The 14,871-nt window shown below is 43.8% G+C and overlaps 1 protein-coding gene across 1 annotated transcript; it reads left to right on the forward strand.

Moving 5' to 3' along the window:
- The first annotated feature begins 247 nt into the window (after positions 1-247).
- On the forward strand, positions 248-4,330 carry LOC139006348 (zinc finger protein 547-like). Its single transcript, XM_070408766.1, has 2 exons — positions 248-1,665; positions 3,973-4,330. Exons 1-2 carry the CDS (start codon positions 248-250, stop codon positions 3,977-3,979), a joined length of 1,425 nt encoding a protein of 474 aa, XP_070264867.1. The 3' UTR covers positions 3,980-4,330.
- Positions 4,331-14,871: the final 10,541 nt, after the last annotated feature.

Below are 14,871 nucleotides of genomic sequence, written 5' to 3' on the forward strand. Positions count from 1 at the left end.
AGGTTGTGGGCTCAATCCCCAGTAGGGGTAATGCAGGAGGCAGCCAGTCAGTTATTTTCTCTCATCATTGATGTTTTATCTCTCTCTCCCCCTCTCTGAAAAAAATAAAAATATATTTTAAAAATAAATAAATAAAGTCAATAGTTGACTTCCAGTGTTCTCCTTGTGATGGGCATTTCCTCTTCTCTCAGGATCATCTAAGTGGGTCAGAGCATCCTGAGCACTGGGTCTTGGTGGAGATACCAGAATGAGAAGGCGCAAGAGTCCTGGTCCCCACAGACCAGCCTCCTGGGTGACCAGTGCTGGGCCTGGGACAGGGGCCACTGTGCCCCTGGCTGCCTCCTCTCCTGCCACTCTCACCCCGTTCAACCCACAGAGGCCCCCAGCTGAGGTTGGTGTGACCTTTGAGGATGTTGCTGTGCGCTTCTCTCAGAAGGAATGGTGCCTCCTTGATGAGGCTCAGAGACACCTGTTCCTCGAAGTGATGCTGGAGAACTTTGAACTCCTATCCTCTCTAGGTTGCTGCTGCAGAGCAGAGGATGTGGAGGCACCCACTGAACAGCATGTTTCTGTGAGAGTGTCACAGGCAAAGAAACCCAATGTAGCTTTGTCCTCCCAGAAGAGCCACCCCTGTGAGAGTTGTGGGCCAGTCCTGAGAGACATTTTCCACTTGGTTGAGCAGCAGGGAACACAACACAGCCTGAAACTGTTGAGGTGCGGGGCATGTGCAAAGCAGTTTTATTTCAGTAAGAAAGCCATTGGCTGCAACCAGACGCTTGCTCAGGACCATGGTGTCTGTAATGGAATACAGTGTTTTGTGTGCCGTGAATGTGAAAAATCTTTTACAAATATCTCTGTTCTCCGTCATCATCAGAAATTGCACACAGGAGAAAGACCATACGAGTGCAGTGAATGTGGGAAATGCTTTGAACAACACTCCAACCTTATTCGACACCAGCGAGTTCATTCTAAAGAAAAGTCTCATGAGTGTGGCGAATGTGGGAAATTCTTTAGCCAAAGGGCAGTCCTCCTGAAACACCAGAGAGTTCACACTGGAGAAAAGCCATATGAATGTGATGAGTGTGGGAAATCCTTTAGCCAAAGTTCAAGCCTCGTTCAACACCAGAGAGTTCACACTGGAGAAAAACCATATGAGTGTGATGAATGTGGAAAATATTTTACCAGACTCTCTGGCCTTTATCGTCATCAGAGGCTTCACACTGAAGAAAGGCCTTATAAGTGCAGTGAATGTGGGAAATCTTTTGTCAGGAACTATCACTTGAGTGATCATCAGAACTGTCACACTGGAGAAAAACCTTATGAGTGCAGTCAGTGTGGGAAATCTTTTACCACTAGCAATGGCCTCCTTTACCATCAGAGGCTTCACACTGGAGAAAGGCCTTATAAGTGCAGTGAATGTGGGAAATCTTTTGTCAGGAGCTATTACTTGAGTGATCATCAGAAATGTCACACTGGTGAAAAACCTTATGAGTGCGGTCAGTGTGGGAAATCTTTTACCAGCAGGAGTAGCCTCCGTCATCATCAGAAATGTCACACTGGCGAAAAACCTTATGAGTGCAGTCAGTGTGGGAAATCTTTTGCCGGTAGGAGTAGCCTCCGTTATCATCAGAGATTTCACACTGGAGAAAGGCCTTATCAATGCAGGTAATGTGGGAAATAGTTTACCTGTAGCAATAGCCTCCTTTATCATCAGAGATTTCACACCAGAGAAAGGCCTTATGAATGCAGCGAATGTGGGAAATTGTTTGCCCTCAACAATCACTTGCATCATCATCAGAGAGTTCACACGAGAAAGGTCTCAGGATTGCAGGGAATGTGGGAAATATTTTGCCAGAAACAGTCACTTCCGTTGTCATCAGAGTGTTCACAGGGTATGCCAATACTTTTGAAGGGAATAACTTTCAAAGATCTTGCAAAGGGCCATGTGTCCTAATGCCTGCAATTCCATGGGTGATGGTCACTTGGGTGTAGGACAATAGGGTTAAGGGGAAAGCATAATTGCTACAGAATTACTGGTCTAATAGGGATTGTGCACAATTCTCAAAATGGAGATAGGTTTCATTTATCTTCATCAATAACTCATAATGCAATGTCCAAGTCAGAGGAGAGGTGAATGTTTGTAACTTTGTCATGCTATATCACTGTTGTTCAATTGCATTATGGTGAGCCTTTTTTCAGATGTGCATTTGCTATCTCTATATTTGGTTAAATATCTGATCATATGTTTTGCCAAATCTATGAATTTTGGCAATTTTCTTTAACAAATGGACAGTGAAACAACAAAAATGCAGGTTAGAATTTCACTCATTTTGTGTTTTTTTTGCTTGGTAGGATAAACGTTTTTCATATTGGAAAAAAAATAAAATCAACAATTGACTCAAAAAAAAAAAAGAAAATACGTTTATATGCAATATGCATGAAACATAATTTTGAATTCGGAGACCCTTAGAATTAAGAATCAACCCTCCATATGGAGGCACCCATATATACTGACTCTCTCCTTGCTGTTTTTCCACTCTTTCGGGTCTTGGCCTAGCTGGAAGAGCCCTAGACCTGTGTGACATAACATTTGAGGAGGGCAGGAACAAAGAAGGCATGACAAGAGATCTATTCTTCCTCTCCCAAGTTGAAATGCCAAACATGGTTGTCCATAGAAGTATGCATGTATTCGTTGATCATGTTCTAGGTCAGCTATTTTCAACTTTTTTCATCTCATGGCACACATAAACTATTTACTAAAATTCTGCGGCACACCAAAAAAATATATTTTGCCAATCTGACAAAAAATTAGGCATAATTGCTCGGCCCGCCTGGCTTAGTGGTTGAGCATCAGCCTATGAACCAGGAGGTCACTAGTTTGATCAGGGCACATGCCCAGGTTGTGGGCTCAATCCCCAGTGAGGGGTGTGCAGGAGGTATCCAGTCAATTATTCTCTGTCCTCATTGATGTTTCTATCTCTCCCTTTCCCTTCTTCTCTACAATCAATAAAAATATTTTTTAAAAAATTAGGCATAATTTTGATTCATTCAAGATGGCTAATGTTGTATTGGCTGTTGTCATTTTTTTTTTTTAATTTGGCAATCTAAGGGTAAAGAGGTCAGTGCCCCTGACCAAATAGTCAGGTACTGCATGCTTTAAAAATGTTTGCGGCACAATGGTTGAAAATCGCTGCTATAGGTTATTATTATGTCTATATTTTTGGTACCTGGTGGGTTAATAAGCTGTGAGTTCTCCTGGAGAAAGAATCACTCTTCTTGTCTCTTAAGGAATATGTGTTTAATTTGTTCCATCCAAACAACTTCTGAATGAGGCTTTGGAATTTAGTAAGTTGGGGACTTAGTAAGTTGGGAACAGTCTGTGTTCCGTTTGTGGAAGAGGAGAAAATATCCTTTGAGACAGCCATGGAATTGGGCTACAAGCCCAAAGACTGAACAGGATGCACATTAAAAATTGAACTACATATCCCACGACATTAGAACTCTGTATCTCTCAGCCCTTTGTGTTCTCTGTGGCCTAATGCATCACTTCTGTGGCATTGGTAGGTGTAGGGCAGGCTATACTTCTTCCAGCTGATAAGAATTTTTATAGAAACTGGTGTGTGTGTTTTTTTTTAAAGAAAATCTGTCTATAAGCTTGAACAATCAGCTATTTTAATGACCTGAAGCTACCTAAGATTTGAGTACTTTGGACTCGATTTTTATATGCATCAAAATAATTAAATCAAAAAAGTGGGGATAGTGGAAAAATACCATGTAAGGAAAAATATCCTGTAACTAATTTACATCTGGAAAAATTTTTTTCATTTGTAATGCTAACAGCAAGACTCCCATGAAAAACATACGTGGTGTCAAAATAAGCCAAAGGAAAATCATTTGGGCAAATATAAAAAGGACCCCAAGTAAAATTCCCTTTATTAACCTTCGGTTGAGAATATGTTTGTATGTTTTCAGAAAATAACTTCAAGACCATGTGGATTCCTGCAACAGAGAGGATTTCTTAGGAATGCTCCAGCCATGAAGACAAGAGGAAAAACAATCCAGAGATGGAAGATGCTGACGACGCTTTGCCATGCTAGCAGTCAGCAGCTGTGCGTCACTGCAGGTTGCCCAGGATCAAACCAGAGAGGGTCGGACCTGCATTGTCACCATTTGTCCACCATCCAGAACTGAAATATCATTGCTGACATGTACAAATAAGGAACTGTCAGACATTGAAACTTGGACTACTGTTGGACATTGAAATTGGGATTTAAACATTCTTTGTTCTTAAAATGTTATGTTTAAGTTTTAAAATGTTTTGGGTTACAGATCGGCATTGTTTTGTTATTGTTTTAATAGCCAGAGTTTTGTTCTTGATGTTTAAGTTTTATTTTCATTATAGTAGCTAATAATAAAAAAAAAAAGGGTGAGATGTGGGAAACTGATATAGGGTTGAGCCTCGGACTGACCTGCTGGCAAAGTCACAAACAAGTCCCAGCTTAGAGGGCTCAGTCCTCTTAGCATAATTAGGCTTGACCTTATAACACTCCCCGGATCTTACCTGGGAAGCTAATGGGCTGAGGGAAGTGCAGGGAGTGTAAACATGATCAAAACAGGTGAAACTCACAAGAACTGTAACTATGGTAACCACTGCATTGTTTACCTCAGACTATAAAAGGTTGGTGTGGCCTGACCATGGGTGGAAGTCCTTCCTCTTGAGTTGGACTTACCCGCCTGGTCCCCCAATATTTCCAAATTATCTCTTGTCTTTTCTATTTCATTTGTGTGTGGCTCCTCTTCCAGATATTGAACCCTGAACCACGCAGGACGTGGAGGGAAACATTTACATATTTACCATCAATTAATTGATTCTCATCAAAATAAGTAAGGTTTCTTACTTATTGCCTTATTTATTTTGATAAATCATCTCAAATAATATTTATATATTAATTTTCCATCTCTTAATTGATGGAAAATTTACCAATATCTGGATGTCGGTAAATGTTTCCCTCCACGTCCCGTGTGGTTCAAGGTTCAATATCTGGAAGAGGAGCCGCACACAAATGAAAGAGAAAAGACAAGAGATAATTTGGAAATATTGGGGGACCAGGTGGGTAAGTCCAACTCAAGAGGAAGGACTTCCCGTGATGCTCCTTGCACCAATCTGACATGCTGTCCAGTAACTCATCTGGCTGTTTTATAATCAGGTTAGGACCTTTGGCCAAAATGTTGAGATCAGAGTCGGTGATCAGACAGGCCATCTCAATAATCTGGTCCTTCTCAGTGTACAATCCCGTCATCTCCAGGTCCACCCAGACTATCTGCTGGGCCATGCTCTCCCCCGCCGCCATGGCTGCTCCACCTTCGCGGACACCCCACGCCCCGAACTGCCTGCGGCTCCCACCCACACCTTGCAACAGCCTGGAGCGCAGGGAGCCGCCTAGCATTGCCCGGCATGCGCAGCTGCTACCCCAGCCTACAGAAAGCACAAGAGAAATTGAATAATTCATGAATGATGTGCATTTATGATTTATGTACTCCTGGTAACTCAGAGAACATCAAACACCCTATCCCCTGGCCTGACATTTCAAGCAGCATTTGGGGGAAAGGGGGCAAGACAGAACACAGATGTACTGTTGACTTTATATAAGGCAATAAGTAAGAAACCTAAGTATTTCTTGGGAAATAAATTCAAGGATGATGAAAATAATAGGTGGCTTTGAAAAATATAGAGGTCTCAAAAGATCAACCATTGATGCCATGAGAGAAATTGTATTTGCTCTTGTGTGTTATAGCTTTCTCTCAATGCTTTGTCCTAATTAATTCTTCATGCTGTCTTGTGATTTTTTTCAGTCTTTCTGAGTATTCCTATCCTATATAATAAAGAGGCAATATACAAATTAACCCTCACACCCTCACAAGATGGCTGCTTATAACCAGGCCTGCAGGGGGGTTAGTGAGTGATGACCAAACTACTGAACAAGCAGGCTGTGTGGGGCAACCAGGCTGGTGGGGGCAGTTGGGGGCGACCAGGCCAGCGGGGGGGGGGGGGGGGTCAGTAAGAGGTGACAAGGCTGGCGGGGGGGGGGGCAGTTAGGGGTGACCAGGCTGGCGGGGGGGGGGGGGGGAGCAGTTAGGGGCAATCAGGCAGGCAGGCAGGTGAGTGATTAGGAGCCAGTAGTCCAGGATTGTGAGAGGAATGTCTGACTGCCAGTTTAGGCTAAACTGGCAGTCGGACATCCCTCAATGGGGTCCCAAATTGAGAGGGTGCAGGCTGGGCTGAGGGGATCCTCCCCCCGTTCCCGTGCACAAATTTCATGCACCGGGCCTCTAGTTTCCTAATAAAATCTTAACTATGAAAAAACCCTGTGATGATTAGGAAATGGACATTATTTTGTCAGTTTTTCAACATACTAGTTTGTTGTTTGCAGACATTTTTTAAAATACCACAGATTCCTGTCTCCCCTTACCAGCCATGTCCTCATCCTTAGCCCACAGGTCCTAGGCTGGGAGGCTATTTCTGGCATAACTCATTACTGGGTGGTGGGTTACCCTAATATAGAGCCATCCTATCAAATGATCAAACAGAGAGTTATGGGGGTGGGTAGGTGGTAGTAAGAATGACATAGTATCTTTCATTGGTAAATTGTTTTTTTCTCCACAAATATAGTGACTGTATCAATTAAATTGGGAAAAATTATTGATAAAAATAAAAATTTATTTTAGAATCCTTCATGAGTTTTTATGAAGTTCAATTCCATGCATATTGGGGACCTTGAGGCTAAAGCACGCCCTCCACTTCTGGTCCTGGGAGCAGTGTATGTCCCCTGAGCCAGCAGGGATCAGATAGGATGTCTCACTACTTAGACCTGGGCTTCCCCTCCCAGTGTTGAGCTAAATCCCAATGATGAACAAGCTTTTGGTGAAACATGGGTGGTTTTAAGGTTCATTTCCCCAGGAACCATCAAGTTCTGCCTTCTCCATGAAGCTACCTCCGTTAAAAACAATCTCACTGTTATCTTGGTCTTTATTAAAGATAAAAACCTGACTTTAACACATTCCCATTCTGCTGGGGGGGATTCTCATATATTGCCTCCCGCCACCCCCTGTATAGATGGAATTGATGGAAAAAATCACTCTCCCTGGCAGGTGGTCCTTAGCATGGATTTTAGCTCTTTCTCTTCAAGTATAACTAATATCTTAGTTAGCTCAGGCAGCTATAACAAATCACCAGAGACTGTTGGCTTGTAAACAACAGATTTTTATTTCTCACAGTTCTGGGGGCTGGGAAGTCCAAGGTGAAGGTGCTGGCAGATCCCATGTCTGGTGAGAGCCCTCTTCCCAGCTTGCAGATGACGATCTTGCTGTGTCCTCATACGGTAGAGAGAGATCATGTCTCTTGTGTCTCCTCTTGTAAGGGCACTAAGCCTGTTCTTGAGGGCCCCATCCTCATGACCTAATTACCTTCTAAAGCCCCTCCTCCAAATACTGTCACATTGAGGACTAGGGCTTCATTATATGAATTTGGGGGAACACAAGTTTTCAGTCCATAGCAGAGTTTATTCCAAAGTTTTTTTGTAAAAAACAAACAAAACCCAGGAACTCTGAACAGATAAAGGACACTCAGTGGGCTAAAGACATGGGGGTCCATAATGTCCTGGCTCCCAGCTCTAATGCAACATTTAACCACCTCACACATTTACTCCCATAACTGCTGCATCACTAGCAGTGGTTGCCCCAGGGACCCAATCATTCTAGGGCTTTGCAGAAAGCATGTTAACCTGTATAGGCAATCATCTCAAATTGTGCCATATCCAAGCCTGCGGTCAGGGTGAGATAACCCCGGAGCAGGTGTGAATCCACCACAGCGGGTTCCAGGCTGAAGACCTCTGAGGAGGATCATCACGAAGACAAACGGACTCCATGAAGTATGTTGTAAAATATGTAGTTCCTCTTCTCCTTCCCTTACCTTGGGTTTTTTGAAGAAGAGTTTGTGTGATATGATTAGACTCTGTCTTACTTTCTCCTTTAGGACAAAGAATGAATTCAGTTGCTTTAGAAGAAAATATAAGCATCTTGCCATACAAAGAGGAAAACTGGGCTCTTTAGGAAATGCAGGCCCCAATTAAATAGAAACAAAGTGAAGCAGACCGCGAGTAATGGAAGCAATGATTACCTAATGGATTAAACACCTCACAGGAGAAATCTCGGACTCAGTCTGACGTAGGCTTCATAGTATGAACATCTCCCACACTCCACAAACACTATGAGCCAAATCCAACTGCCAGCCTGAGTTATGATGCTTCTATGGGGCTTGAATCTATGTACCCAATATTAACAACCTACAGTCTGAATACTGTGAACCAGCTGTGCTGTGATGAGTCCAGGTAAAGGAGCGGTGTCACCGTGGAGCTGGTCTCATTTGTCATTACAAGGGTAGAGGTGGGTGGTGGGAATGAGAGACTTTCTAATACATCTGCTTTTGCTAAGATGGTTTCCTCATCTGATATTCTCTCTGGAGCAAACTGCCAGGATTAGGATCTGTCTCATGCCATGACCTGTAGTGACCAGTGGGCAACTCACCTAAAAGGGGACTGAGCCTAGAGCAGGGGTGGGCAAACTTTTTGACTCGAGGGCCGCAATGGGTTCTTAAACTGGACCGGAGGGCTGGAACAAAAGCATGGATGGAGTGTTTGTGTGAACTAATATAAATTCAAAGTAAACATCATTACATAAAAGGGTACGATCTTTTTTTTTTTATTCATTTCAAACGGGCCGGATCCGGCCCGCGGGCCGTAGTTTGCCCATGGCTGGCCTAGAGCATAGCAGCCTATGAAGTAGACTAGAATGTCAGCCAGAGAAAAACCCCTAAACCAAGCTGTTTATTGAAAAAACTAGAGGCCTGGTGCACAGATTTGTGCACCGGTGGGGTCCCTAGGCCTGGCCTGCACCCTCTTGCAATCTGTGACCCTTCGAGGATGTCACACTGCCGGTTTTGGCCCAGTCCCTGCAGGCCAGGCCAAGGGACCCCACTGGTGCATGAGTCTGTGCACCAGGCCTCTAGTATGCCTATTAGATCTTTGGTTAATCTCTTCCCGCCCTCCCCCCGCCCTCTTCCCTCTGAGATTCATCAGTCTGTTCCATGTTTCCATGCCTGTGGGTTGAGCATCTGCCCCCTTGTGGTCAGTGTGCATCATAGCTACCGGTCCTCTGGTCTGCATGATAAGTACAGTAAAGTGAACCTAGCAGATTCGGCCTGGGCCAGAATTGATCAGAAATGAGCTACACACAATGGCAAGTAGGTTTAACTGGCACACTAAGCCCATCCGGCTCTCTAGATCATTGTATCTGAGCCCAACAGGAAAGAGGGCCACGCTCAGTGGCAATATCTACCATGGACCAGGGATGGAAGAGTAATAGCCATGTGCTATATATATGCCATCTCTAAACTACACACTGACATTGAAAGTCGGTGTAGAAAAGTAGGTTGGAATCTAGTAATGGAAAGCTTTGACCATTAGAATGAAGAGTCTGGCCTCTGTTTTGTGAAATTTTGTGGTTCATTTGGTCTGAACAGTAGTTCTAAAATTATGGAATGCAAATGCTTTTCACAGGATCCATTCTCTGAACACAAGTATTCAGAGAGCCCTTTTCCTGGGTTGCAGAAGAGGACTCTCACTTGCCAGCAGGTCTACACAGCTCCCTGTTGTCCTCCTAAACATTCAGGCACATCTTACACTTAAATCACCTGAAAGTATTTGAGTTTGCAGTCCTGTTGCAAGAATTAGAAAACCACTGAAGGATTGTGAGCTAAAAAATAACATGCTCAAAATATATTTTAGGAAGATTATTCTTGCAGAGATGTAACAGATAGATTGGAGAAGGAAGAAAAAGAGAGTAGAAACTGCAATACCAGTTAAGAAGTCCTTGAAACCCTCCATGTAGGCTATACGTACCTAAACTACAACTGCAGGAATAAAAAGAGATATGTTGTAGAAGTGATATCAAGGTGTAGATTGGGTGTAGGGGATGAGAAGAAGAGAGACTTCAAAATGATTTCAAAATTTAAACCTGAGGACTGGGTAGAGATTGGTGATCCAAATTTAGGCTGGAATGTGGGGAGGAAGGAGATGAGTGAATGACTATTAGAACTCAGTTATTTTTCTGAAGATGCCACTGTTACAGATGGGCTCACTCACAACACAGCATTTCCCTGAGAAAAGCTGTGATTTGGACATGGCGTCTCATCCTCTTTTCCAAGATGAATGGAGCAAATCCAATTTGGACAGCTGGCTGGGTTAAAGGTTTAGTCTGTGGCCATGGAACAAAGCCAAATTAACTGGGATGAAATCTGTGCCCTTGACCAGAGAGCAGAGAACTCACTGGTAGTTGGCTTCAGCCATTTCTGTTATAACATCTCATCAAGTATTGGCTTCCTGTCCGTAGCTTCTGGCCAGCTGGATGGTCACCTTGCCCTACTGCCTGGCATAGCTATAGAGAGATGTGATACTGAACTTGGTTGATGCCTCATCTCTCTTGATCAAGTGTGGGACTGACAGGGTGAGGATGACAGAGAGTGGGAGAGTATGGTGAAATCAACAAGGGTGGGTACAGTTGTGCTGGATGCCTAGATTGCACCCTGTCTGTCCAATTGGTCTACGTTCCCTGCTTTATGATTCCAGATGTGGGGCTTGCTAAGGGTACATCCCCTACCCAACATTTTCTCATCAATGCTTGATGCCAAGACCCATTCTCACCTGTTAAGTTCTGGTTCATTTATCAGTTAACTTAGTGACTTGGTATAACCTTTTCATTGTTTCTCGTGATTCCATAGGATTGACTGGGGCTTAGGTGGATGTCTCACAGGACCTTCGTGCAGCTGTGAATGAGGCTGGAACATCCAAGATGCTTCATTCACAAGTCTGGCCCTTGGCAAGGACAGCTGGAAGCTGAACTCAGCTGGGCTGCTGGTGGCTGGGTCTCTTGCTCCCTCCCATGTAGTCTCAGGCCTTTCCCTTTCCACATGGCCTCCTCACGCGGTCTCTCCAGCACTGGAGGCTGAACATCTTACACGGCACCCAGGGGTTTTCAAAGCGCAAAAGCTGAAGCTGCCACACCTTCTGATAACTTAAGCCCACAAGTTGGCACAATGTCACTTCTGCCTTGTTGTGTTGGTTAAACTGGGTCATACAGCCAGCTCAGATTCAGAGTTGGAAAAGGCCACAGAAGGATGGAATATTAGAAGGAGCTTTTCATGGGGTGGGAGGGAGGATGCGGAGCTCGGGCATCCAATGGATTCCCAACTCCCTCAGAACAAAATCCTCTGAAAATATCTGTGAATTGTACTCCACAGCCTCTGGTCTCAACTATACCCTCCCTTCCCCACTTTCCTCTGGCTTCACTGGCCGCCTGGGAGAGGTGGGGTGGAAGGAGGCATTCAGAGAGGTGGTGGTGGGAGTCTGAGTGAGTCTTGTGGGACATGTAGGAATCATTTATAGAGACAACTGATGGTAAGGAAATCCCCAAAGAGGGCAGAGCATTGAAGAGCAGTGAGGATTTTGAAAATAGCCAGTTGCATAGTTAGAACATAGAGTAGCTATTGGGGTTTGTAGATGATGAGGCTGAAAGAGACAGGAAGGGCCAGACCATGAAGGAAGAAAGTATATGCCAAGCCAAAGGATTTAATTCAGTTCCCTATTGAAAGGTTGTAAGCAGAAAAAAAAAAAAAAACTCGATTAGATTTGCATTTTAGAAGGAGCACTCTGGCAGTTTGGAAGATGCACTGGAAAGTGTAGAGAATGAAAAAACAGACAAATTAGGAGGTTATTACAAAATATCAGGAAAGACATGGTAAGAGTCTTAGCAGGGCTGTCCATGGTGTGTGAGTCACTGGGCAAAATATTGGGGGGAGGGCTGTGTATAAAAATTTTGATTAAAAATGTATTACAAAATTTATGGGTCCATGAAAGATGATTAACTGGTGATTTAGAAAAAAGGAGGAGCAGAGGCACTTATAAGTATTTTCTATCCACTCAGTGTTTGCAAAGATTCTTTGCAGTATCCAGGCCCCAGCTGTTCTTATTCAAGTCCAGGAACTCTCTCTTCATGCTCTTTATTGTTAAATATGCTCTTCCTGGCTAATTCATATCTTCCACTGCAAGAAAAATGTAGCAGTCATTACTCACAGTGCATGGCTCTTTGTAAGCTGTTAGTATAGGAACAATATAGATCTTTTTGCTCTTATAGTTCCCTAACACCAGTTATTTCATGCTGGTTCCTTCATTACTGATGGGGCACCACCCACCATGCTGCCTGTGAATAGTGGCTTCCAATGACCCTCTCAGAGTTCATTATGCCGTGCATTAATGCTGGCCATACATGCAATTCTTACCAAGGATATGCAAGAAAATGTGAGCAATAATTCATTTTCTGTGCATGTGATATTTATTGTCCAGAATCGTATACCTTAACTGTAAAATAGCACATATTCCAAGCATCCTTTCTCTTGAACTCTTTAGGCCATAATCACTGCATTTGTGGAATATCATCTCTATTAAAGTTGAACATATTTCTACCTTCCACACTGCCACCCCCAATATGGATAGAAGAGGAGCCTGTTGGCCTAGTGGGAAAAGCATGGTTCCATTCATTCAAGGAATAGCCATCCCTCATCTGACAGGCTTTAAGGCCAACCTGAGCGAGAGCAATGTCATCATATCAATCAGAGGAAAGAAAGGACATTGATCAGAGGGCCTGTTGCTATTGCATGGCAACAATCTCAAAAGCCTTTGGAAGAGACAGGCCTGGTCCCCGCTGGAGGACTTCCTGACATGCGGTGCATGGCCTCAAAAGGAGTGTGGTGACTGTCCTGGGCACCAGCAACAAGGGGTTGGAGGTACAGGAGTCCCTCTTGTGAGTGTCAGCACTGCTCTGGCACCTGAATCTTTAACAGTCCTGTGAAAGAAATACCACCCTGGCCAGTAGGAACAACGTGCTGATCAGTCTGTACTTCTGGAATTGGGGTCCAGCCACAGGACCCCAGAACAACCCACAGATGCAAGTTCCAGACTTCCTTGGGGCAACTGGTCAACCACCCATACCAGATAGAGTTTCAGAAAGTACTCTGAGGAGGAACCAGGGACCAAGGACCATGTGAACTAGGGGTTCTTCACCTGGATGGCACTGCTGGAGCCAGCCAGTCCCAGGCACTAGGGGAGACAGAAACCTTCAAGAACAGCGCCCTAAAACACTTTGCCACAGGGTCTTAGACAGGTGCCCTGCTTGCCCATGTCTAAGCAGGGTGCTTGCAGTTTTTTTTGTTTGTTTGTTTTTTTATATTTTATTGATTTTTTACAGAGAGGAAGGGAGAGAGATAGAGAGTTAGAAACATCGATGAGAGAGAAACATCGATCAGCTGCCTCCTGCACATCTCCCACTGGGGATGTGCCCACAACCCAGGTACATGCCCTTGACAGGAATTGAACCTGGGACCTTTCAGTCCGCAGGCCGATGCTCTATCCACTGAGCCAAACCGGTTTCGGCAGTGCTTTCAGTTTTAAGATTCTCACACTGTAGTGAAAAACTGGAGGTTCATTGGAGAGATTCTTAGATGATGCTGAGAGAAATGATGCATAATAATGATTTCCAAACTCTTCTCTCCCCTCCCCCTCTCTTGAACATATATGTTTTTTTCAAACTAATGTTACAGGGAACACCAGTATGTAAAACAGATACAAAGCCAGATCATGGTGGTTGAAATGGGACATGAGAGCTCAAAATCTAGTTCATGCCCAAGTTTAGTAGCTCTACCCCTGAGACACTGTCTCCTGGACCCTAGGAAAACCTTAGGGGTCCATGGACCACAGTTAAAACCACACATCTAAAGAATGTGTATGTAGGCTGGGGTGGAATTTAAGGCTGACTTGCTGTTCACCCCACTATTAGTATTACAGCCATCCACCAATATCTTTCATGGGGTGCTTTCTAATCTGTTGAAGAACTTAATTCACTTTCCTTAACTTTTTAAGTTTCCTTTCCTCCTCAGAAAGCCAATTCAAATCTTTATTAGGTCTTGTAATTCTCTCCAGTTCCTCATTGCCCTATACAAAACCATAAGGAAATTTTAGGGAAGGGAGTTGTTATTTTGAGTCAGTCTATAATGACTCCTTCCCCTGAAAAATGCCAAAAGAAAAGATAGTCCACTCAAATCCTTACAACTTAAATCAGTGGTTCTCAACCTTCTGGCCCTTTAAATACAGTTCCTCATGTTGTGACCCCAACCATAAAATTATTTTCATTGCTACTTCATAACTGTAATTTTGCTACTGTTATGAATCGTAATGTAAATATCTGATATGCAGGATGGTCTTAGGCAACCCCTGTGAAAGGGTCATTCAACCCCCAAAGGGGTCATGACCCACAGGTTGAGAACCACTGACTTAAACAAATCAGAGCCAAACATGTCACACACCTGTGCTTGGTTCTGTGTTGAGGAGGGTGTCCCGGCGATTCCATTTAAGGCCCAATTGCAAATGACTTATTTTCTCTGGAAAGTCATGTAATGGTTTTTGTGGTTTTTAAAAATGTCTTTACAGAATGGCTCCAGGAGGGTTTCACTGTTTTCTGAGAAATAGCAAAGCTACAGTGCATTGAATTGGAATGACTGACAGCAAAGGAGGCGGACCTCAGCGCCCCCACACCAGAGATAAAAGAGCTTTGAAATTTGTGCCCACCAGTTGACAGTATTTTCTGGGAAGCCTCACACTGGAAATCTTTTAAAGGAGCAGCACTTTGTGCTCCACACCCAGAATAAGTTAGCTGAAATCATAGTGCATATCCTACCTGTCCTGACTCTTCCAGAGTTAAAGGCCA

Source organism: Myotis yumanensis, unplaced genomic scaffold (genome assembly GCF_028538775.1).
Source record: "Myotis yumanensis isolate MYYU_CA2020_CCGP unplaced genomic scaffold, mMyoYum1.0.hap1 SCAF_3, whole genome shotgun sequence".
NCBI lineage: Eukaryota > Metazoa > Chordata > Mammalia > Chiroptera > Vespertilionidae > Myotis > Myotis yumanensis.

Excerpts from the sequence above, each read along its gene's own strand:
- LOC139006348 (XM_070408766.1), top strand. The coding sequence starts at position 248 with ATGAGAAGGCGCAAGAGTCCTGGTCCCCACAGACCAGCCTCCTGGGTG.